Consider the following 27211-nt stretch of genomic DNA (forward strand, 5'->3'; position numbering starts at 1 on the left):
CAGCAGCAAACTCAGAAGAAAGCAATGATTGATTCAGCCGGGGGGGGGATATGTGGTGGAGTTGTCTGCAAGGATAGGAAATTAAGAATACCATATGTTGAACAGAAGCATGCCAAAAGTTCCTAGCAAATAAGACAACAGATACCATAACAGAGAACACAGAGAAAAATAAAAGAGCTAAACTGTGTGTAAAAGTAGCTAAACAAAGTCATGGGAAGATTTCTGCAAGAACATAGAAAATAAAAAATAGGAAGGTGGAAAAATGTTCTGGAGGCTATTGAAAAGGCTTAGAAACGGAGGAAAGAGTGCTATAAAAGGAATCAAAGATGATAAAGATGACATGAAAACTGAGGATAAGGATAACCTAGATGTCTGGAGTAATTACTTTGAAAGACTGTTAAATGAAACAAGCAGTGACAGGAGAGTGATAGAAAATTTTTTAAGAGAAAGCAAACAAGAGTACAAATCTATACTTGAGATAGAAGCTATCAAAAACTTGAAATACTGAAAGGAGTCTGGAGTATAGGATATTCAGACAGAAATACTTAACTATGGAGGTAATTATAATACTTTTGCAGTGGTTATGCTGCATAATTCAGAGGGATTCAACAGAGGGTTAAATTTCAGAAGATTGGAGTAGAACCCTTAGAGCTCAGTTCTCATCTATAAAAAAAAGGGAATAAAGCTGATTGTGAGAATTACAGAGGAATTTCTCTACTAAGTGTTCCAAGGTAAGATTTATGCAAGCATACTTGAAAAGTGGTTGAGAAAGATTGTGGAAGAGAAACTTCCACAATCTATCTCAACCACTTTTGAAAGAAAAAGAAGAGAAGAACAAGCTGGGTTTAGGCCAAATAGAGGTCATCAAGATCAGATTTCACTTTATGACAAATAGTTGAGAAATCATGGAAATATGACAAGATCTGTACTTAAGTTTTGTACAAGGTGCATCCAGAAAGTAAGGTCCATTCAGAATTTACTGCCAAATAAGATATGGGAGAGGGGATCACATATGTGGCAGCATAGCGTGACACATTAGCTATCAGTTAACCATTTAACTTTCATTCTATTATCATTTGTTGCCTTCTATGAATAATTTATGAGGGCTGTGATACGGATTTTGTTGGCAGAAAACAATATTGCTGCAGAAGTTCACTGATCTCTGTGTAAGGTTTACAGGCCTAATGTAATGAGTGACAGTGAAGTTAGGCAATGGTGTCATTTGTTTAAAGAAGAGCTTAACAATGTTCATAAGAGTGCAGTAGCCAACCAAGTGTGGAAACAGACGATTTGGTGGAAAGAGTGAACATAAAAATTCATGAGATCGTCGTTTTACAATTACAGAACTTCCTTTTTAATTCCTGGGAGTTTCATGCTCAGTCATTCATGAAATTCTAACAAAAAAGTTGGGATATAAAAAATTGTGTGCCAGATGTGTCCTGACCAATGCGCATAAACAGCAACAAATGGAATCCCTCAAAAATGTTTGGGGTGTTTCATACTCTTTCAACAGCTAAATTATTATTATTATCAACATCCGACCTCCACGGAGTCAGAGACTCATTGTGGGAGGTACTCACTATTGCATACAATGCTCATCCAACCGCATCTTAAACTGATTCAATGTGTCCACATCCACAACACACTCAGGCAATGCATTCACTCACCAACTACCCTCCATGCAAAGAACCTCCTTCTCACTCCTTTGTTCACACCCTCCTTATACAGTTTCCAGCAATAGCCTCTTGTTCTACTTCCCTCTCCAATTCTATGGAAAATCTGTTCCATGTCTAGCTGATAACAACCCCTGACCAGTTTATAAGTCTCGATCATATCCCCCCCCCCTCCTCCTATTCATGAGGCTCTGCAACTTACATTCCCTCAATCTGTCCTCGTACTCCACATTCCAAAGACCACTGACTACCTTTTGTGAATCTTCTCTGTACCCTTCCCAACATATCCTCGTCCCCATGAAACACCAGCGACCAAATCTGTGCACAATAATCCATATGAGTCCTGATCAAGGCCTTATACAGTGGAATCATAACCTCTCTATTTCTGCATGTCAGGGTTCTCTGCATCATTGCCATTATTCGATGTGATGTCTTCACAACTTGTGCAATGTGGCCCCTGATTTCAGGTTCTTGTCCACCATCACACCTAGATCTCTCATCTCCTCCTTCTGTTAAAGTTTCCCCACCAAGTGTATACTTGGCATCCCATCGTTGCTTACCAAATCTCAAAACCTTACACTTGGCAACATTGAACTGACAGTTCCACTTTCATGCAATCTATTCAAGTCCTCTTGTAAGGCATTAACATCAGTCTGACTGTGCATTACTCTCCCCAGTTTTGCATCATCTGCAAACAGCTAGATATCACTAGTTAATCCCAACCCAATATCATATACAAATTGAACAACAATGGCCCCAAAACTGACCCCCGTGGCACACCAATGGTGACCTTTCTCTTTCGAGATACTGCACCGCCATATACAACTTTCTGATACCTATCTGACAGCCAGTCACTGATCCAACATAGAAGTCTGTTATCCAATCCCATCTCTTGATGTACATTATCCCCTCTGTTATTCATTATCTATATGGATCACATTATGAAGGAAAGTGGTATTAAACATGATATCAAAATTGGAGATGTTAATGTCAGCTCTTTGCTTTATGCGGATGATGTTATACTTCTAAATAAATCCGCTACAAGTCTGCTAGATTCTCTGACTAAATTGAATAGCTCTTGTAATAGATATGGTATGAAGGTCAGCAATAAAAAGACAAAGACAATGAAAATAGGCAGAATCGTTGAAAATGTCAACTGTGTTGTGAATGGAGAACCTGTGGAACAAGTAAAACATTTCAGCTATTTAGGCACGATTTTTACTGAAGATGGTAAATTAAATATAGAAATAGACAACAGAATCAGCAAAGCTGGTATGGTGGGAAGTCAATTGAATAAATTCATATGGAATAAGAGAGAAATTAGTCGGAACACTAAATTAGCTGTATACAAGACAGTGTTCAAACCAGTTTTAACTTAGGGATCTGAGAGCTGGGTCAGAAGTAAAACACTTGACCAAAGACTAGAGACTTCAGATATGAGAGTCCTGAGAAAGATTATAGGCGTGAACAGATGGCATCAGTGGCAGTATCATATTAAAAACGAGGATATTAGGAAAGAACTTGACATTGTCAGCATCCAGGAATGCGTTAGCAGAGCTAATCTCAGGTGGTATGGTCACTTAAAGAGAATGGGCGAAGAAAGATTAGCAAAACAAGTGTTCTCTGCCAGATTGGCAACAAAACGACCCAGAGGAAGACCAAGATATAGGTGGATTGATACGGTACAAAAGTGCCTTAGACGATACAAATATAAGATCTGATAATGTTGGAGTCTTGACAAGTAACAGACTAATTTGGAGGAAAATTGTAGATAGGAAGTTAGTAATGATGTAATTTTTTTCATGCAGTACTATCATATCCTGTACACCCCCTTGAGGGTACATGGCAGGAATTTGATGATGATGATACCTCCTGCTCACTCACAATTAAGCTATCCTCTCCTATGTCCTCTACAGTCAAGTTCCTCATGATTCCACCCTGATCAGGATGAAACACACTTATAAATTGATCACTGAATACCTCAACAATGTCTTCTGCAGCAGTTACCATTCTACCACTTTCATCCCTTAACTTCATCTTTCCATGATCATTCTTCCTTTTACTTGCCACATATCTAAAAAACTCTATATTTTTCTTAGCCTGATTTGCCAATTTCTGCTCATACTCTACTTTTGTTTTCCTTACTAACTGAGTCACTCTCCTGGCTGGTTCTATATATTCGTCATGTGACTGATTACCATTATTCATCTTGTACTTCCTCCAAAGTACTTTCTTTTTCCAGATTTCATGCTTAAGCTCCACATTCATCCATTTTACACCAACCTTATTCATCCTTTTGGTCTTCGGGATACATTCGTACATTGATGCTGTTATGTATTTCTTTGTAAGTTCCCATGCAATATTTATTTCCTTACTGCTCAACTCTTCATTCCATGTTATAGCTCGAAGTTGTTTCCTAAGTTTGTCATAATCACCAGCCTTATAATTCCACATATATCCTTTCCTCGCAAAAGTCTGCATATGACTAGCCACAACACAGGTGATTACTTCATGATCACTTTCACCAACTGGAGGAAAATGTGAAACCCCTCTAACAATTACATCCTCTGATGAAATGATGAGATCTAGAACTCTTGATCCTCGTGTGCCTTTCTTTACATACTGTTGGATCCTACTTCTTCTAAATCTTTACCTTGGATCTGACATGTTAATCACTATGATGTTCTTAAACAACTGATAAGTTGTAAGTTGATTTCTAATACAAATATAGAGAAAATTTATATTTATAGACTGCGCCACTCTATATCTGAATTAGTTCAAGAATTGAAGAAGAATCAACCTTCAACTATCTCTCCTTAAAATATATACTGGCCGAGTATATTTAACTTACTTATTTTACCCGCTTTGGTTCGAATATTTTATGAATGGTGCAGTAAAAGAGATTCAGGCAAAATACAACTTTAGATAAACAAAAACAAACATTTCATTTTAAAATTCACAAATTTTACACTTAGGATCAAATCACCAATTAAGTTATTATAAACACTTCAGCCTTTCTGATAACACTGTCATACAAACTCAGACAATGGTAATTCTGTTATCTGTAATACAGTCTTCTCACAGTTCCTTTTAGCTATTTAATAAAGTTCCTTAATACAATAAAATTTGCAGTAACACCTCTTCACAAACAAACACTTTTAATTTGATACTTTGGCTAATTCTCTGCAATAGTGTTAGTATCAGGGAATTCTAAGATGAAACTCACACACTTCTCTGTACAGTAATATTAAGGTTGGAATAATCTTACCGTTAATCTTTTCTTCTTCATCTACTTATACTTAAACACTTTTTATAACTGTAAACACTTAAATAGTATATGGCACTCATTAAAATAATTCCTCTAAGCAATAACTGAATTAATCATCGGTCACAATACACATAAACAAACGTTGTTGCATAAAGCACTACTGATCACTCATGAAATAAGGCAACACACAATAATTCCTTAACTTGAGGTTTTATATGCACAGTTGTTCACCCTTCCGGCATTCAATTAATTCTTAGACACTACAATTCTAAACACAGCTATCGGTATACTTCAACTTTATAGCTCTGCTATTCTTTACTAACTTCGTGCTTTGCTTCAAGGTTCTGTGTGTCCTTGAAAGGTCGGCCCTGAAATTAAATCTCAACTCAAGTATTGCTAGTCTATTTAGTAGTCACTCAGCTGTTTTCCGTAGCTATAATTGTTATTCTACAACTTATTAGCTAACCGCCTCTCGACTAGTAGACTTTATTTAGCTGCTTGAGTGACTTGCCGACTAGCTATTGTCGCATTGTGATTTCCGAATGGCGAATGCTCCGATTCCAACCTAATGCCAATCCCTCTCTAATAAATCTCTAATGCTTTTTCTTTTCCAGCGTTCCTCGCTTTTTATATCAGTTTTTCCCGCCTAAATTCTTCTCGTGATCTCTTTAACTAATTCCTTTTTAGTAAACTTTCAGCTTTCTCCCCACGTTCTGTTCCAAAAAACGTGCTCGTTCACTTACATACGTTTCCATGACAACCAAACAAAATATAATAAAAATTGTGGTATTGCATAATGTTAAACTTTCACAAACAGGAATAAATAAGGAATATTTATATTTCAATTAATGCGCAGTTAATTTATTAGATACAAATTCCTATAATATTGACATAACAATAAATAAAATAACTTATTAATATTTAATACAGTCTTTTCATTATTCATACATATATCTTTGATTAAATAATTAAATATTAGACAAAATTAAGGTGGTTATATGAATATTAATTTGTAAAATAAGTTGTTTACATTAATTAATATTTACAAGTCTAGCCTTTGTGATGGAAGATCATGTTGGATTCTGAATCAAATAATAATTACTTAAATCTCTACACAATCAGAATCCAACAATACTGCCTGAGATAGTTATCTCTCAAGAACTTGAAAAATTCACTTTCCTTATTCCCAAATGCTATCTCTTCATTCCAATCTATACCACCATAATTAAAATCGCCCATAATAATTACCCTTCCTTTGTTCACTAATCCAAGTTGTTTATACATTTCTTCATCACCACCTTCCACATTCCCAGGCCTATAGCACCATCCAACTAAATATGTCTTCCTCTGAACCTCCACATTACACCACACTGCCTCATAACCATTGCCACTATTTCCCTCTTTTATGTCTACCTTATGTGGACTTAATTTCCCTGCTATCATCAGCAGCACTTCTCCCTACCTTCCTACCCTTTCTATCCATCCTTCCATTTCTATTCCCGTCACAATATCATCTTCATTCAACCATGTTTCACTTATTCCAATGATTTGGGGGAGAATAAACTCAATCACTGAAACCATTTCATCTCCTTTATTTCTGATACTTCTGACATTTGTAAACAAACACAACAGTTCATTTTTAGGTCTACAGTCAGTCCTATCCAAGCCATATGTTGGTTGTGATTTACCCACTACACCTGCCAAATCACCTTTATCACCACTTACCACATATACCTCCTCAGTCTCCACTTCTCCACCCCACATTGCAATATACTCCATCTTCATACACACATTCACTGCCACTTTCAATATTCACTCTCTCTATGCCATGTCTCCCTGTCCACCCAAGCTCCCTCCTGTTTCTCTTGTATTCCCGTTCTCTCTTCCTCTCTCACCTCCACTACTGTTTCCACTGCCAAGCAATGCTGTCTGTTCAGTACCACTCTCCTGATTTTTCTCTTCATCTCTTCCTTCTGATTTCTGGCATGCATCACACATTGTACTTCCACCTAGCAACACTTTTCCAGCACACTTACTCCAAAGCCATTAAAATGCAGCCCATCATGCCTGTATAATTTCATTCTTCCCTCAAACACATGCCATACATCATCCACAAACTCCACTCCCTTCTCCTCACACAACTCCACCAACATACCAGTCATGGTTTTGGCTCTCCGGTGCAACTCATCATCATCATACCTGGGTAACACACTGACAACCTACACTGTTATCTTTCACTCTTCTCAATAGTCTCCTGATATTTGTCCTCACCTCAATAAACGAAGCACTTGTTTTTTCTTGTATAGTGACTGGTGACGAAACGTGAATTTTGTACACAAATGTTGAGTCAAAACAACAATCAATATAGTTGTGATATTCATCATCCCTGAAAGCAAAAATTATTCAGTCACCATTGGTCAAAAAAATTATGACTGCTGTCTTCAGGGACAGAAGGAGATCTTCCTCGTTTTCTTCAGCATGGAACCCACAATTAATTTTCGTGTTCACTATTTCTACCAAATTGTCTGCCACCAAACTTGACCACTGCATTCTTCACTGTGAAAATTGTTGTGTCCTCCTTTAAACAAATGCATGATTGCCTAACTTTACCATCACTCATTACATTAGGCTTGTAAACCTTACACAATTGTTGTTGAATTTCTGCAGCACAATTGCGTTCCACCAACAAAATCCATATCATACCACAAATTTCACAACTGGCAGAATTTTTTTTTTTAAATTTTTATCACAGCACTCATTATAAAATAGTTGTAGAATACAACAAATGATAATGATAATGAAATTAATGCAAAATGGTCAAGAGCAAGCTAATAAGCCACTCTTTGTTACCATACATGCGAAACCCCTTCCAGACATCTTACTTGGCAGTAAATTCTGAATGGACCTTACTTTCTGGATGTGCCTAGTAGATCTGAACAAAGTATATGACATCATGCCCAGGGAAAAGCTTTTCAAAACACTACACTTAATATGGGGTAAATGGAACATTATACAGGGAAATACATAGTCTATATTTAAGTTGTAAGTCAGCAGTAAGAATTGAAGGGAATATAGGAAGATAGTTTAATGTAAAATCAGGTGTAAGATAAATTTGCACACTATCTCCACTCTTATTTATCATCTATATCAATCATATTATGAAAGAAAGTGCCATTAAACCTGATATTAGAATTGGAGATATCAAAACTTAGCTCTTTGCTTTATGCACATGATATTGTACTCCTAACCATATCGAGTGCAAGTCTCCGGGATTCTCTAACTAAATTGAATAATAGCTATTACAAATTTTGCATGAAAATCAGCTATAAAAAAGTCCAAACCTATGAAAACAGGCAGGGACAGAGAAAACTTCAGCTGTATTCCGAATGGAGAGTTTATAGAACAAGTAAAATATTTCTGCTATCTGGGCAGATTTTAATGAAGATGGCAAGTTAAATCTGGAAATAGACAACAGAATAAGCAAATCTGGCATGGTGGGGAGCTAGATAAATAAACTAATATGGAATAACAGAGAAATTAGCCGAAACACCAAACTAGCATTATACAATACAATGTTCAAACCAATTTTAATTTGGGTTTAGAAATAAAGCACTTGATCAAAGACTAGAGAAGATATGAGTTTTCTGAGAAAAATTAGAGGAATGAACAGATGGCATCAATGGCAGAATCATATTAAAAATGAAGATATTAGAAAGGAACTTGATATTATTAATCTTAAAAAATGTGTGAGCAGAGCTAATCTAAAGTGGTATGGCCACTTAAATAGAATGGGTGAGGAAAGGCTAGCAAAGGCATTTGATGCCAAGATGGCAGGGAAGAGACCCAGATGAAGACCAAAATGTTGACCAGTTGTACCTACCAAGGAGAATAGGTGGATGGGGGTCTGCTGCAAGTGAGACAGATTGTGGAAGAAGAAATTAGTTTAAAAAGTTACATTGACAATAGCTCTGAGCAAATGCTTCAAGCAATTACACAAGAGGGCCTTCTAAAAGCAACATGAAACAAATCTGATTACAAAAAGGAAACATCAAAATAATTGATATGTGCGATGGAAAAATAAGCCCTTGCATGGCCAATTTCTTCGAGATACTGAGGAAAAAACTGACATGAACAAGACGTAGCAATGACTACAATATGGATATATTAAAAAAGAAACAGAAGGATTTATTTTAGCAGCTCAAGAACTGGCGTTACAAACTAATTCAATCAAAGCAAAAATTTTGAACATCAATAATAAAGCAAATGCAGATTATGGGATCAAAAAGAAGGGACTGCAGAACATCTAATCAGTGCCTGTAACAAGAGAGTTCAAACTGATTATAAATACACCATGATTAAGTGGTCAAAATAATTCATTGGAATGCATGCAAAAAATATGGTTTTCATACTTCTGGTGGCAGCATAAAATAGAGACAGTACTGGAAAAGGAAACAGCAAAAATTCTCTGGGACTAGAATACAAACTCATTGGCATTTGGAACACAATAGAACTGACATCACAATTATCGAACATCGACAGATTTGGATTATTGATATCGCAGTACCCAGTGATAACAACAAAGAACTGGAAAAAATTACTAAATATTGAGATCTGGCAATTGAAGTTGGCCGGCTGTGGCTTAAATATACTAAAGTCATCCCAATAATTATCGGTGTACTTGGTGCAATTTCAAAGAAGCTATCCAACTATTTACAGCAATTAAACATGAACGAAATGACTCCATATGATCTACAAAAAACAGCATTGCTTGGAACGGTCCATATTTTAATGCTACCTGATAGACTATTCTTAGATTCTTGAGCAGAATCTGAATTGCTCCATATCATCAGTCAAATTGTTGTTTAAATGATATCTTGTTCTGACTGTGTATCAATTATGTGAATAAAGTAGTAATAATAATAATAATAATAGTGGAGTGTTGACAAGTAACAGACTAATTTGGAGGCAAATTGTTGATAGGAAATTAATAATAATGTAAACATAATCATATAGTGCTGTCACAGTAGCCTGAACACCTCTTGAGGATATCAGGAGGATTTGTGTGGTTGGAGGATTAAGCAGCAGGGGAAAACAGAGAGAAGTGTGTAGCGGAGTAGAGTAGAGTGCCCTCCTGCAATGAATCCTTGGTGGTATCATGTAATTACAACAATAATAATGGAGTGCTAACAAGTAATAGACTAATTTGGAGGAAAATTATTGAGGAGATTAATAATAATGTAAACTCATGTAGTGCTGCCATAGTAGCCTGAATATCCCTTGAGGGTACATATCAGGAAATTGATGATGATCTGCAGAGCTTGATAGATCAGGGGAGAGGAGGTAATAAAATTTGGTATTTAAATTGGTGAGAGGAACCTATAAAAACATACACAGGAGAATTTTTGTATAGGGTGATGGGAAAATGAGAGGGCACCCTTGAAACTATACAAAGATCTTGTAAGTATGAAAGTGAAAAGGAGATTTTTTGCATGGTAAGTAGTGAATGAGTGGAATGAACTGCAAGAGCAGGTAGTGAGTGCTCTTGTGCTGAATATCTTCAAGGGGTAAGACAGTTATTGTGGTTTGCGAGTGTTCAAAACTGCCACTCAGCCAGCCAGGCTGGCCGAGTGGTTAGCGTATCCGCTCTCCAACCAAAAGGCTGCAGGTTCAAATCCCGCCGTGGGAACGGATGTTTGTGATTGTCTGTGGAAATACTAGTGGTGGTGGTTGGTAGTCGATAGCGTTGGTGTAGTTGCGGTCAGTTGGTGGAATGGCGGAGACAGAGTTGTAGAGCAGGTGCCCTCCCTCGATGAGTCTTTGGACTCCTTGGAGGTGTTAAAATAAATAAATAATACTATATCATCCAATCCAGCTGTCTTCCCAAGTTGCTTTGAAGCTGGAATGTAACTCGATGTTACCAAAGAATTGCACAGGATTTTATATGCGTAAAGGAAAGTGGAGATATGATGATGGCTAAATTGAGAGAACAGTTCCCCATGAGTCTGCAATAGAAAGATTATTTATGAATCACAGTCATTTTTCTGGACATAGCAATTTTTAGAAAAGTTTCAGTATGCCAAGCCAAATGTAAGAATGTTATTCTAAGATTAGGTAGATTTTTAGTGTTAACAACTGAACAGATGATAAGTCGTATAATGAACAGATAAAGCCATAAAATTTTTTTCTGCATTTCAGATGCATTTTTCATTGCCATCACCAAATTCCTGATGTACACAATATGGTGATAGTAGTACTGGAGAACTTGATGACAAAGATGGATGGAATCAAAGAAGATGAAAGGTTGTTTTGAAGCTGGAATGTGAATTGATGTTGAAATTATACAGTGGATCACCATAATATTAAGACAGAGAAAGACTTGTAATGATAAAGAAAGTACTGTATCATCTTTATAAGGTTTTTTATGATCACATCTGAACACTAGGGTTAGATCTGGTCATCTATGATGAAAAAATATGATAGAGGAGAGGATAACCAAGATGGTATTGCAACTATGGAATGTTGGCTATATGGAAATATTCAAGGAATGGGGTTATATTATAAACAGAGAACAGGTAGAGGCAATGCAAAATTATATATATGGATGATGAAAGGATTTTATGGGACAGAGAGGGATAAAATTTTCATTGCGTGATAGGATGAGTAGAGAACCAATCATCTGCTGGTCGGATTTTGTAGTAGGGACATTTTTGTAGTTTTGCAAGTAAGGACTGAACTGAATATACTGGATTTCCAGTGGGAGTTGAGTGCATCACCAATGAATGAAATTAAGGAATGATGTGATAGGAGTTGCGCAAGTTGAATGGATCTGCTCCGATAAGTCTTGGACTCCTAGAGGGAAATTACACTGCTTGGAAAGAAGTAAACGGACATCCCCATGGGCAGGGCACATCTTGATATGTAACAAGTAATGTGTTTGTTGCCGATAGAAATTGGAAGAATATGATGCTCCCAAGTCAGTGCAACTGTGTCCTGGTGAAATGGCTGCGAGAAGGAAATTGACAATTTGAAAGAGACGTGATAGGATGCCATGTTGCAGGCCTCTCTGTTCGTCAAATTGTTGACAAATTAGCCATACCAGATCAGCAATCAGTATTTTTCACAGCCATTTCACACTCTTCTCTTCACACATTTCTCACTATTCTTCCATCTCAGTATGGAAGAATAGTGAGTCAATTGCAGGTACTACCAGCAGTGGATGACCCACCACCACAGAATATGACTGTAGGGTGCTATGAAGGATAATATGTAAAAACTGCCATTCATCAGTCGATATGTTGAATGCAGAGTTCAGAAATCGACTGGAACACGAACCTACACAAAAACATTCAGAACAGCAGCTCACACCATGGGTTTCCATGGTAGGACTGAAATATGCAAACCTCGCATTATCCAAACTAGCATGCAGCATCGTCTTCAGTGGTGCAAAGAGTGTGTACAGCAGAACGTGGAAGTCGGAAAGCTGTGTCATGGGGTAATGAATCACGCTACACCCACTACTAAGCAGATATGCTGTGGGTGTGGCTGTGCCTGGTGAATAGCCCTTATCAGAGTGCATAACCCCAACAATGAAATTCGTAAGTAGTGGTGTGATGGTGTAGTTCCTGACTTTTCTGGTTTGGTCTCAGATCTCTGCCTGTGGTGTCATGAACATCGAACACTGAGACATATTTGAACATTCTGGACAACGTAATGCTTCCAACTTTGTGGCATTTCTATGTAACTGACCATTGTCTCTTTCAGCCAGGCAATGCAATGTGTCATAAAGTTACTACTGTAAATAATGTGTGGTTTGTGGACATGAATGTTACCACATTGGACTGGCTTCCAAGGAGTCCTGATCTCAACCCTATTGAACATTTGTGAGATGAAATGGAGTATCTGGTGAGGTCAAGAGATGTCCACCCCAACAACAGTGCAGGACCTCATTACAAGCCTACAGAAAGAATGGTCCAAATTTCCCACTGATTGTTATCATACACTTGTGGAAAGTATGCCCCATAGAATTACTGACATCTTCGCAGCGAAGTGGGGGTCTTACATCTCATTGAGGTGGGTGCCATAGCTATTTGTTCCTCACACTATGGTGTCTATTGACTTCTTTCCAAACAGTGTATATAAGGATACTGTTTGAATTGTATTATTATTGTTGTTCTCCTGTCTCCCTCAACTAAATATCTTCCTCAGATATTTTGTGCCCTGATATTCTGGAATCTTTTATCACATACTCATAATTTTTATTTTTTTAAAAAATAAACCATTATAAGAAGTTTAAAAAAAAAATGCAATGAAGTGACTAAAATAAACCATTATAAGAATGCATTATTATTTAATTAATTTTAAACAACAAAGCGGCTACAATACTTACATATAATATAATATCATTTAACCATATGAATAAAATGCAGCATCAAATTTTGAAAATTTTTGAACATGTATATAAATGTGAAATTTTGCAACTTCAAATTTTGTTAAGACATAAACATGTAATAATTTAACAACAGCATTTTAACATTTTTTCTTTTTCAACAACATATTTTGTCCAACTGGTATGATATAAGTTTAAGTACCAAAAATAATTAAATCTTGAGAGAGCTTAGTTGCAATATCTGAAGCAGTAAGATTATCAAAGTTTTAAATAAAATAAAAAAAATTAAAATTAAAATAAAAATACATTTATTACCTTGAGCCAATTTTTCACATAGTCCAGCAAAGTAAGATTTGTTGAATCCCACATATGCATGTTCTAGAATACTGAACTTATCACTGACCTAAAGAGAAATGAGCATATTATACAGTGCTCCTTCTGTTTCGTATATGTATATGTGTATATATATGTATATATATATATATATAGCTCTGGTTAGTAACCCCACCCATAATGCATTGCAGTATACATCTTCTAGTGAGATGTGCTTTACATTATGGGAAAATACTAAGAATAGTGATCAGAGCTTTACCCACCTTTACAATGAGTTGCCCTGGTGTTGTACCATCTTTAGACTTGAACTTTGTTTCAGGCGCAAACTTAATTGTTTGCATATTTGGGATTAGGAGTTAAAATAACCAAGTTTATAAAATTACTTGGTTATCCTAATATACAATATCCCCAAGTTAAAAAATTTATTTCATACATATATATATATACACACACACACATATATGAGTGCAGAAACACTGCAAGAGAGAGAGAGAGATAATGGCATGGCAGATGGGGTAGTATTAAATGTCTGTTTGAAGAAGGGACATTTAATTTTACTCCAACATTCTGAATATAATTATAACATAAGCAGTTTCAAAATGTACATTAAATGAAATTAATTTTGGAGTGTGTGCACATATGCAAGCATATATATTTGAGATTTTATACAGAATATAAAGCAAACCAACCATGTAAAGATTAAAATGTTACAGAATGGATTTTTTGTTAGTTGTTCAATCATCATAATTTACAGTTACAAACCTGTCCAGTACCATATAGACTTTTGGAGTCAAATTCAAAAGTCTATGTAAGTGATGCATATTTACAAGCTGATCTGCCTCTTTTTTGTGAGAGGATGATTTAGTTGACTTTGGATTTATGGCTGAAGCAATTCAGGATATCAATTGTGTATCATGTCTGTTAATTGCATGTGTTCTAATGGCTGATTTGTCTGTTTTGTGGGATGAAATACCCTGTCATTCCCATATCAGACTGGCTAACTCACCTTCAGTTGAAAAGCCCTGATAAAAGTCCTTTGCATTCTGGACAGGATTCAAACCCAGGTCTTTCCAACCAAAGGGCATCATTGAAACCGACTGAGCTATGGAGGTTCCTTTGTGAGAGGAAAAAACCCTGCTACCTTTATATGCAACTTACTTATCCTTATGAAAAACTCCTTATAAAGATTCCTTACTTTATGACACAGTGTTTGACAAGTTCCTAATCAACGACATAATTCTTCTTTACAGGAGACAAATATTCCCCAATATCATATACATTCTGGTTACTTTTTTTTTCCCCCTCAGATAAAAAGTATAAAGCACAGCCATGGGCTTGCCACTACACTCTCCTGTTGTTCAACTTTTAAATGGAAGCGTTTTGAGCAGTGTGCTTTAGACCCCTCCAATTTAAACTCAAAGTATGGATCTGACATGTTGATATTTGCATTACTTAGCTCCAAGGTCAAACTTTAAACACCTTTCTCCGCAACCTGAACAAACAACACCAAGTACATACAATTCACTACTGAAACTAAAAACCAGAACACATTTCCATTTCTGGATACAACTCATCTCACGTCTTCTCTTAAACAATCTATCCTTCACTATCTACTGTAAGCCTATGCATAGACTCTTATCTATTCAGTGCAAAAGCTAAGCATTAACACCTTCAAAAGCAAAACAATAAATATTTGCTCCACTGAGCAAGCTCTTAACCATCAATGAAATTTTGCATCTAAAAATAAAAACAGATTACAATAAAACCTTAGCTATTCCATGCATTAAAGGGATATCAGGAATATAGTATGCTACACAAATATATCCTTAATGCTTCCTTTGAACTACCCATAAAAAATTAGAGAACTTATTCAACTCTTCCAAGGGCCCCATTCCACCCCAAGGGTCTATACTGGAATGTATCGAATTCTTCATCCTTGTAACTTGCCACATATGGATGAAACAGGATGCATGATTCTTATATGAAAAAAAATAATAAATTAATTAAAAAATATATATATATATAAAACTGAGTGATGATGGAAAATCAGAACTTTCTGATCATGCTATCAATACTCTTATCCAGAAATGACTAGAAAGGCACTTTCTTTACATCATATGAAAAACCTTATATGAGTGCAAATGTAAAGAATTCTGTGAAATTCTTATCAACTACCTAAATCTCAATCATAATGATGGCCTACAAATATCAAAAATATAGATGACACTCATTTGACCACACAATTTTTGTTCTAAGAGGTCATAAGCACCTTTGTAGCACAACTGTAAGAATAGCAGTACATTGTGCCCTTCAGTTGAAAAAGGCTAAGTTTGAAGTTTGATTCTCACCGTGACAAGAGGAATCTTTATATGGATTTTTTCATTGAAAGTGAGCTAACTGATTTCATATAGAGGTAGCAGGGTTTTTTTCCTATAAACTTAGGTTTTTAAACTTGCATACAGGCAAATCAACCTTGAAAACATAAGCAAGTTACAGAGAAATAATACTAGTGATGGTGGGCAGTAGATGACGATGGTAGTAGCAGTTCTGTGTGGTTGGTGGATTAAATGGTGGAGATGGAGAGTTAGAGTGCCCTCCCTCAAGGAGTCCTTGGAGTTATCCAAAATAATAATAGTCCTAATTATTATTATTATCAACACCCGACCTCCATGGAGGTACTCACTATTGGATACAAAGCTCATCGAACCCCATCTTAAACTGATTCAATGTGTCCACATCCACAACACACTCAAGCAATGCATTCTACTCACCAACCACCCTCCATGCAAAGAACCTGCTTCTCACTCCTTTGCTCACACCCTCCTTATAATTATCTTATTGAGTCATTAAACTAGTGTAAAACTGAGCAGGGAGCACAAGGCCATACAAATAGTTGAAAGTGGGTGCCAGGCAAAAAAGGCTAAGAACCACTTCACTAGATGGACTCACTACCCCTAAAGGCAAACTATTCCGCTCACTCATTGCTGTATGAGAGAAAAACCTAGATCTTACCCCTTTCTTGACTGTGAACAAACAAACTTAACCTAGTGTAAAACTGAGCAGGGAGCACAAGGCCATACAAATAGTTGAAAGTGGGTGCCAGGCAAAAAAAGGTTAAGATCCACTTCACTAGATGGACTCACTACCCCTAAATGCAAACTATTCTACTCACTCACTGCTCTATCAGAGAAAAACCTAGCTCTTACCCCTTTCTTGACTGTGAACAAACTTAACTTACATGGATGTCCATTTGTTCTCTCCCCACCTTCCATATAATGAAAAATTTCATCAGATGATATCCTATAACACCCATTCAAAAGTTTATAGACCTCTATCATATCACCCCTCTTTCTCCTGTTAACCAGAGTCTGTAATCCACATACTTGCAATTTGTCCTCATAATCTAAATCCCATAATCCAAATATATTCTATGCATCCTTTCCACAGCTTCTTTATCCCTTAGGAATCCAGGAGACCAAATCTGCACACAATAATCCAGGTATGGTCTTATCAAAGCCTTATATGTGTACTGATACGAAGAGGCAAAATGACTTCCTTATCCTTAGATGTCAAGGTTTGTTTCAACATCGCAATTATCCTCTGAGTTGTATTCTCAACTTTTGCTATGTGATCTTTGAACTTCAAATTCTTATCCTTTGCTCAGGGTATTATTTTATCTCTGATTAACTCTATGCAAATCACAAATCCATCCAATCACTGAATATAGTTCTCAAATTGAAGGTGTTGTTCCTAACAGTTTCTTTAAAATACTTGACTCAGTAGAGTCGGTCACTAATCTACAATCAGTGACAAAGCTACCGAGAAAGATAAACTCTGGCTGTTAATGCTAATCTACTAAAGTTCCTTACTAGAATGTCTGTTCACATATAATACTTGACTGCAATTCACACTTATTCTCAGCATGCTTCTCTTTTAACATAAAGGAGAACAAAACAGTACTTTACCAAGGTAATCTGCATTCTGCATACAGTGCCGGGTTCTCCTTCCTTGAAAAACTGGAACTGGAACATCGTAGAATTACCTTATGACGAGACAAACGGCATACATGCTGTTTATCTCATCTGCCCCTTTCAGCACAGCTGGTGATCTGTCCACATTGGTCTGGTTCTATTTCCGGTGATCCTATTCCACATCACGGTCACGAATACGGGAACTACAGCTGCCGATATAGAACATCTATGGGCTATCCTGGATCCATCACGAGGCGAGACAGAACCGCTCATCCGAGAAGAGCAAGTCAAAAACCAAACGGTCACAACTCGAGCAAGGGCGAAAGTCCCACGATCAAAAAAAGCCCTCTGCAAGGGGGGGGGGGGGCTAACCCTTTTTATTTCAGACCTTTAGCGCCCTCTTTTCTCTTACAAATATTCGCCTGATACTCACCTTCTTTTCTTGCTAGTCCATCTGGGTCACTGTGTTTCCTTAGGTCAGCGTCTTCTGCATATTCGAGCGTGAGCTGCTTTCCGATAATTTACACTGCCGCAAGCGTAATGCTCGCCCAAGCACCTTGAACTTTAGATTACATACGTTTCACATAGAACATATTATGGCTGTTACAATTAACTAAAACATACTTCTTTACATAAAATTGACATAATTGATTTATGCTTTGTATCTTTACATAAAATATTCGTTCTATGTGCACTCTTTTCACAAACAGGTTCTATACTAAAGCTCAAGTATCTCTTATTTGCTTTCTAATTCTTGTTGAATCCTGAATAAATAAAATTTAAAAAATAAAATTTTCCATTCAAGATTCAACAACTGTACTTAGGTACTATTGGCTGAACCTTTCATGAATGAAGTTACCCCCCCCCCCCCACACACACAAAGCTATTAAAAACATTTTGCTATCTCCATTCAAAATAAGGCCTACCTTAAAAACTACTTTAGTCAATTGCCTCTGGCTCTTAGAGAACATCGTTTCTGATCTCTGGAATGTTGAATATTAAGAAAGGTTGAAATGATGCAATTTGCAGAGTCTAGCACATAGGAGGAAGAGGGGTGATGTGATAGAGATGTATAATTTAGTAAGGGGTTGTTATAGGATCAATGTTAGAGAGGTTTTTCAAAAAATGGTGGGAGATTGGGGGGGAGACAAGAGGTTATCCCTGGAAGGGAGGATGTGAGCTGGGGAGTGAGAATAAAAAAAAAATTTTTTTCCTAATCAGTAACCAATTTATTAATAAATAAATTTACATATTAAAAATATTTCACCCTCACCACGAACAAACACCAATAATAAAAGTTTCGTATCTCACAGAAATAATGCACGCATGCATACAACTTATCTGTAAGCAACACTGCCCAAACGAGCAGGGTCAGATCACTTGCAATGACAAGTGCAAACGAATATCGGTGAGCCTAGCTACAATTGGCCAAACGTGCTAATTCTGACACTGCATTAGATCGCAGTGCATTTGTTTCGTGTAACGATTATTGAAAAAATATAATTCTTTTCATATTTTCAACAGTGACACTCGTCATAATTCAGCGTTGTATGTATAATAAATAAATAATTATATGTTATTTTAACAAAATAAAATAAGATTTACAAAAAATAGTTCACCCTCACCACGAAAATGCACCAATAATAAAAGTTTCGCATCTCACAGAAATAACGTGTGCAAGCATACGATTTATCTGTAAGCGACACTGCCCAAATGAGCAGGGTAGGAATTACTTGTAACGTGCAAACAAATATCGGTGAGTCTAGCTGCAATTGGCCGAACGTGATAATTCTGACACTGTGTTAGATCGCAGTGCATTTGTTTCGTAATCTAAAGCGTTAATCAAACAATTCCAATTATTAACTATTCAATCAATGTCAAAACATAAGCTGTAACCTTTAACATGTTGTATTGCATTTATATAATATTGTAAGCATTGTTATTATTTATAAACACAAACAAAATTTAATTTTTTCATTTTTTCCTTTGGGGTGCTGCAGTGTCGCAGTGCTTATGTACGAGCCGCCACTGGTAGAGATTTTGAATGGGCTTATGGCATGGTATGATGAGCTGTGTGTATGACAAATGGGACTACTAGATGAGTCTGTGACTCTATGGAGTCTTGGGATGATAATAATGATATAAATATTCATGCAATTAAATGATTTCAATCACTGAAATATCAAAAGCAAGATAGACACTTATGATCTGATCTTGTGTAACTACAATATTGAATGTAGAGTTTGAAAATTTGTGACTGAAGTATCTCCATGACTAGGCTACTTGTATATAGCATTACTTCATACATATTTCTACAAGTACCATCAGGGAATCCAGTATATCTCTTGAGTGAACATATCAAGAATTTGACAATGATGAATCCTACCAATAAGAGGTTGAAATGTATTGTATATTTGATACCCTGGTGAAACTATAGAACAAGTAAAACATTTCAGCTATTTAGGTAAGATTTTTAGTAAAGATAGTAAATAAAATATGGAAATAGACAACAGAATTAGTAAAGCTGGTATGGTAGAAAGTCAGCTGAATACATTTATATGGAATAAGAAAGAAATTAGTCAAAACATTAAATTAGCTATATACAGTGTTTTTATAATGTTTACACCAATTTCAACTTATAAATCTGAGAGCTGGATTAAAAATAAAACACTAGATTCAAGACTGGAGACCTCTGATATGAGAGTTCTGTGAAAGATTAAGAGAGTGAACAGATGGCATCAATAACAGTATCACATTAAAAATTAGAATATTAGGAAAGAACTTGCTATTGTTAGCATTCAGGAGTGTGTTAGCAGAGCTAATCTCAGATAGTATGATCACTTAAACAGAATAGGAGAGGAAAGATTAGCAAAACAAGTGTTCTTTGCCAGGTTGCCAGGAAAAAAAGACATGGAGAAAGATCAAGACATTGGTGTACTGATACAGTAATAAGTGTCTTAAAGACAGAAATATAAGATCTGATAATACTGGAATCTTGATAGTTTAATTTGGAGGAAAATTGTTGATCGAAAGTTAGTAATGATGTAACTTTTTCATGTGGTACTATCATAATTATCCTGTACATCCCCTGATGGTGCATATCAAGAATTTGATGCTGATGATGTGTTAACGAACATCATTAAAGTGTAAAATGTTTTGGTGACTTCTATGATACTTTAGAAATAGAAGATACCATAAGATACCATACGTGCCTCTGTAGTGCAATTAGAAGACCAGTGGAACATTGTGGGCAATTTGGGATTTAGCCGACCAAATTGTATTCTTATTGGTTAAACCAAAATAAAAAATGATGGTACAACATGACAAAATTTCATGCCGGCTAGGGCGTCGCCCGGTTAAACAAGGCCCCCGTTGTTTTCGCCAGGGAACCAGGGCGAACAGCGAAAAGTCAGCTACTGGAACAAATCTGAAAACAAACCCCAACTCAACATCACCAGAGTTAAAGATCGGTACTATCAACGTAAGAAGCCTGAATGGCAAAGAAATGGAGCTAACTGAGGAATTAGATAAGTACCAGATCGACATAATAGGGGTGACTGAAACAAAAAAGACCAAAACTGGTGAGATCTTTCTGAGCAATAAATACAAAATGTTATATTCAGGCAATGACAATCAAGGAAAAGAAGGAGTAGCCATAGTATTCAACACAAAATACGAGGCTAATCTCCTTGAATGGCAGTCAGTCTCAAGTAGAGTAATGTGGGCAAATATGAGAATGGGGAACTGGACAATGAGACTTATTTGTGCCTATGGTCCCACAGAAGGTTCTACTAAGGTAGAAGTGGAGGAATTTTTTGAGGCTTTAGAAAAAGCAACTGACACAATGAAAAAGGAAAAGTTGGTCCTTGTTGGGGATCTAAATAGTAGAGTAGCAAATGATTGTGAGACATACAAAAATATTTTGGGAAAATTTGGAGAAAAGAGCAAAGCTAATAATAATGGCAAATATCTGTTGGATTTCTGCTCAGGACATGGACTGGTTATTACTAACACCATGTTCCAACATAAAAATGTGCACAAATTCACATGGAGAGAAGAGGCTAGGAATAAGAAAAGTCTCATTGACTATGTTATTGTTGATAGTGATGTTTTCTCCCTGGTGCAGGACACCAGAGTGTACAGAGGATTTGAAATTGGAAGTGATCACTATTTAGTCTTGAGCAGGATAAAATTGAATTTCATATTGAAAAGAATAACATGTAAGAAAGTTTTAAAGCGAATAAAAGTTGAGCAGCTCTCAGATGTGAACTGTAGACTAAAATACAGAAATATTATTGAAAAGAAAATGAAAGAGTTTGAGAACAGGAATCAAACCTTGGAGATTCAGTGGCAAACTCTGAAGGAAACATTGATTGATTCTGCCAGAGAGGCATGTGGTGAGGTTGTGTGCAAGGATAAAAAAATCAGAACTCCCTGGTGGACACAGGAAGTTAAAGAGGCAGTGAAGGAAAAGAAGAAAGCATACCAAAAGTTCCTGTCAAATAAGTCAGCTTTTACTCTTACAGAATACAGAGACAAATGTAAGAAAGCTAAACAGTTTGTAAAACTAGCTAAACAAAAGTCATGGGAGGACTTTAGCAAGAATATAGAAAATAAATATCAAGAAGGTGGCAAAATATTCTGGAGGTTGTTGAAGAAGCTTAGGAATGGAGGAAAGAGTGCTGTAAAAGGAATTAGAGATGATAAAGGTGAAATGAAAACAGGAGAAAAAGATATCCTTGAAGTATGGAGTAATTACTTTGAAAAACTGCTAAATAAAAGAAGCAGTGATGACAGCACAGTGATAAAAAACACAGACCAGGCATGCAGTCAGGAATACATATCCATACTTGAAGTAGAAAAAGCCATCAAAGGCTTGAAATGTGGAAAGGCAGCAGGAGTAGATGATATTCGACCAGAAATGCTGAAGTATGGTGGTATAAGAGTCTTACAGTGGTTGCACTGTATAGTTCAGAAAGCCTGGACAGAGGGATGAATTCCCGATGATTGGAGTAGAGCTCTCATAGTACCCATATATAAAAAGGGAAATAAAACTGAATGTGAGAATTACAGCGGTATTTCCCTACTGAGTGTTCCTGGCAAGATCTATGCAAGTATACTTGAGAAACGGTTGAGAAGGATTGTGGAAGAAAAGCTTGGTGAAGAACAAGCTGGATTCAGGCCAAATAGAGGCTGTCAGGATCAGATCTTCACTTTACGACAAATAGTCGAGAAAGCATGGGAATATAACAAAGATCTGTATTTAAGTTTTGTCGATTTGGAAAAGGCATATGACAAGGTGCCAAGAGAGAAGCTATTCAATACGCTGCAATTATATGGTGTCAATGGGGCATTATATCAAGCAATACTTAGTCTTTATTTGAGTTGTGAGTCAGCAGTTAGAATTGAAGGAAGTACAGGAAGATGGTTTAATGTTAAATCTGGTGTGAGACAAGGATGTACATTATCCCCTCTGTTATTCATTATCTATATGGATCACATTATGAAGGAATGTGGTATTAAACCTGATATCAAAATTGGAGATGTTAATGTCAGCTCTTTGCTTTATGCGGATGATGTTATACTTCTAAATAAATCCGCTACAAGTCTGCAAGATTCTCTGACTAAATTGAATAGCTGTTGTAATAGATATGGTATGAAGGTCAGCAATAAAAAGACAAAGACAATGAAAATAGGCAGAATCATTGAAAATGTCAACTGTGTTGTGAATGGAGAACCTGTGGAACAAGTAAAACATTTCAGCTACTTAGGCACAATTTTCACTGAAGATGGTAAACTAAATATAGAAATAGACAACAGAATCAGCAAAGCTGGTATCGTGGGAAGTCAATTGAATAAATTCATATGGAATAAGAAAGAAATTAGTCGGAACACTAAATTAGCTGTATACAAGACTGTGTTCAAACCAATTTTAACTTATGGATCTGAGAGCTGGGTCAGAAGTAAAACACTTGACCAAAGACTAGAGACCGCAGATATGAGAGTCCTGAGAAAGATTAGAGGCGTGAACAGATGGCATCAATGGCAATATCATATTAAAAATGAGGATATTAGGAAAGAACTTGACATTGTCAGCATCCAGGAATGCGTTAGCAGAGCTAATCTCAGATGGTATGGTCACTTAAATAGAATGGGAGAGGAAAGATTAGCAAAACAAGTGTTCTCTGCCAGGTTGGCAGGAAAACGACCCAGAGGAAGACCAAGATATAGGTGGATTGATACGGTACAAAGTGCCTTAGACGATAGAAATATAAGATCTGATAATGTTGGAGTCTTGACAAGTAACAGACTGATTTGGAGGAAAATTGTAGATAGGAAGTTAGTAATGATGTAATTTTTTCATGTAGTACTGTCATATCCTGTATACCCCTTGAGGGTACATGGCAGGAATTTGATGATGATGATGATGGAACATTGTGTCCTTCAACTGGAATGGACCTGGGGTTTGATTCTCATCATGACGAGGGGAATCTTTATATGGGCTTTTCAAATGAAGGCAAGTTAACCGATCTCATACAGAGGTAGCTGGGTTTTTTCTCCTGGAATCTCAGGTTTTTCATCCCGCATACAGATAAATCAGCCTTTAGAATGCACGTAATTTACAGACAAAAAATACTGTTGTTGGTGATGATGGGTAGAAGATGGCATTGATGGTAGTAGTGTCGGAGTAGGAGAATTAAGAGGTAGTGGAGAGAATGAGATGTATTTAGCGAAGTAGAGTAGATTGTCCTTCTGTGATGAGTCCTTGGACTCCCTGGAGGTATATAATAATAATAATCAGTGGTGGCTCGTGGCTTGAATTCGTGGGGTGCTGCAACTTTCGAAATATATACACAAATATATATACATACAAACACGTATATACATACTATAAGTATGTATATATGTGTTTGGATAAAGTGTATGTGTTTGGATAAAATATCAAAATTATGGTAAAAATTAAAAAAAAAATTAAACATGAAAAAATATTGTTTATTATTGATAAAATTATACAGTTTGGTATAATTCAAAATTACTTAAAAATAAAATATATTCTTCTTGTTTTGTTTCATTAAATAAATATTGTTTATTATTGATAAAATTATACAGTTTAGTATAATTCAAAATTATTTAAAAATAAAATCCATTATCATAATCTCAATAATGTTCTAAAATATAAACTATAACAAATGTTATGTCTTTAACTGTAATGTCCAAATATTTAAAGAGACGGAGTAAACACGATAAGCACTACAAGCACTCTACTACTGGTGCAACCTTCATATAAACAACAGTGGAACTGCGCAACAGACATTGCCACATTACGCTAATAGCTCACATCTCACTATGACGTGCATATGCTTGCATGCGTAGCAATATGACACTGTAGTAAACACAGTGTTGCTAGCGTCCTTCGCCCTCCTAAGTGTTACAAGATGAATTTTTATTATATTTTATACAAAATAAGAGAATTGTATAGGATTGTTGATGATAAAATTAATTATTAACAAGCAAATATAAATAAATTAATAACTATATTTATGTATCAAGAAAAATTGGGGGTGCTGCAGTTCTGCAGTGCCTATGCACGAGCCGCCCCTGATAATAATAGTAATAATAAGGAATCAAATATAATAAAGATTATGTAAAAACTAAGATAGCGATACATTCTGGATGTCTGGATTAACTGTCAGCCTAGTGAATAATAAAATATCCATTCTACAACCAACTGGCTATGAATCCTGCCATGGGCACAGATGTTTGTGAATGTCTTTAGCTAGGAGATGAATTTAATAACCAGATGTGTGACCTGCTAATAACAAAGTGGAGTCTTGAAGTGCTTTGAAAAAGTTCTATGTTTGGTCTCTAGAGTAAGTTTACAGATAATAAAATAAATATATTCACACACACACACACACACACACACACACACACACACACACACACACACACACACACACACACACACACACAACACGGGGGGGGGATCTGGAAAGTTCTGATATACATGCCGGCAAAGGTTGGTCGATTGGTAGAGCCTCTGCTACTAATGGCTCAATTAAGTAAGTTTGAGCACGGTTAGTAGTTAGAAGGGGGACCAATCATTCGATGCTGTTGGCACACTCTCCCTCGATGAGTCTTTGGACTCCCTGGAGGTGTCTAATAATAATAATAATAATAATGAATGATCTTGAACAAAAATTATACTAAAGCAACTGATATGACCACAAGAAAGAACATACTAGTAGCAGAGTTATGAAGGTAACTTATGTTCTTTTTTGTGGTTATATCAGTTGATTTAATATCGTTTTTGTTCTTGGTGTTTATCAGAACTTTCCAGATCCCCCCTCATATATATAAAACTCATTTCACCCCCACAGTGCCAATGTTCTATGGGTTCAATCTTTTGTAAGTTGGAGTCATATAAAAAAAAAAACAATCACTATAACAACTATTAAAAGAGCTAAAAGGATAGGATAGTCATAGAAAATATTCCAGAAGAATGCATTTTGGTAACTGAAATATAGAAAGCCATCAGAAATTAGAAATATGGAGAGGTATGTTAAAGATACCAAGTAATTTTAAACCTGGTTTTACTCCATTTCCCAAGTAAGCAAACAGACTAAAAGTCAAGTTTGCGCCTGCAATTGATGCAAGTCTAACTGATCCCACAGGTAGTGCAGGACCAGGGCAACTCGTGGCAAAGGTGGAACAAGCTCCGATCACTAATCTTAATATTTACCCTTAATGCCAAAACACATCTCCAAGAAGGGGATGTATGATGTTTTGTATTAAAGGCAAGGGGCCACTACCCAGACCGGTTTCGACCTTTATTGAGGTCTCGTCAGTGGGAGCTAGGCTAGAATTAGAAATACCAAGATTTAGTAATACAGAGCTTGTAAGTATTTCGCCAAAACAAGTTACCATAAGGTGTTTTAACCTTATTAAATAAAAATCTCTGGAGGAGATATAAATGTCGAAAGTATTTTTACCTTGGGTATAAATATGTTAAAGATACCAAGTAATTTTAAACCTGGTTTTACTCCATTTCCCAAGTAAGCAAACAGACTAAAAGTCAAGTTTGCGCCTGCAATTGATGCAAGTCTAACTGATCCCACAGGTAGTGCAGGACCAGGGCAACTCGTGACATCCCCTTCTTGGAGATGTGTTTTGGCATTAAGGGTAAATATTAAGATTAGTGATCGGAGCTTGTTCCACCTTTGCCACGAGTTGCCCTGGTCCTGCACTACCTGTGGGATCAGTTAGACTTGCATCAATTGCAGGCGCAAACTTGACTTTTAGTCTGTTTGCTTACTTGGGAAATGGAGTAAAACCAGGTTTAAAATTACTTGGTATCTTTAACATATTTATACCCAAGGTAAAAATACTTTCGATATGGAGAGGTAATTGAAGCATATGAATTTGTCCTGAAATCATGATATATGGTAGCATACAAGTTTTAAATTATGGCTAAATTATATAATTGAAGTTGAATCCCAAGTGACTAGAGTGAAACATTCAGCATAGCATTTTATATAAATGAAAATAAAATAATCAAAAATTATAGGGAAAAGATTAA

The 27211-nt window shown here is 36.2% G+C and overlaps 1 protein-coding gene across 9 annotated transcripts in view; it reads right to left on the reverse strand.

Annotated features, from left to right (window-relative positions):
• The window catches only part of LOC150106294 (N-acetyl-D-glucosamine kinase-like), a 285728-nt gene that overhangs the window by 83432 nt on the left and 175085 nt on the right, over window positions 1-27211 (reverse strand). For all 9 annotated transcript variants that reach the window (XM_090392325.1, XM_090392323.1, XM_090392318.1 and 6 more), the window contains one exon: window positions 13643-13730. In XM_090392325.1, coding sequence (XP_090248451.1) covers window positions 13643-13730 — 88 coding nt within the window. The remainder of the gene's footprint in view (window positions 1-13642; window positions 13731-27211) is intronic.

Source organism: Typopeltis vanoorti, chromosome 5, assembly GCF_054136105.1.
Source record: "Typopeltis vanoorti isolate ZY-2024b chromosome 5, IOZ_Tvanoo_1.0, whole genome shotgun sequence".
Lineage (NCBI taxonomy): Eukaryota > Metazoa > Arthropoda > Arachnida > Uropygi > Thelyphonidae > Typopeltis > Typopeltis vanoorti.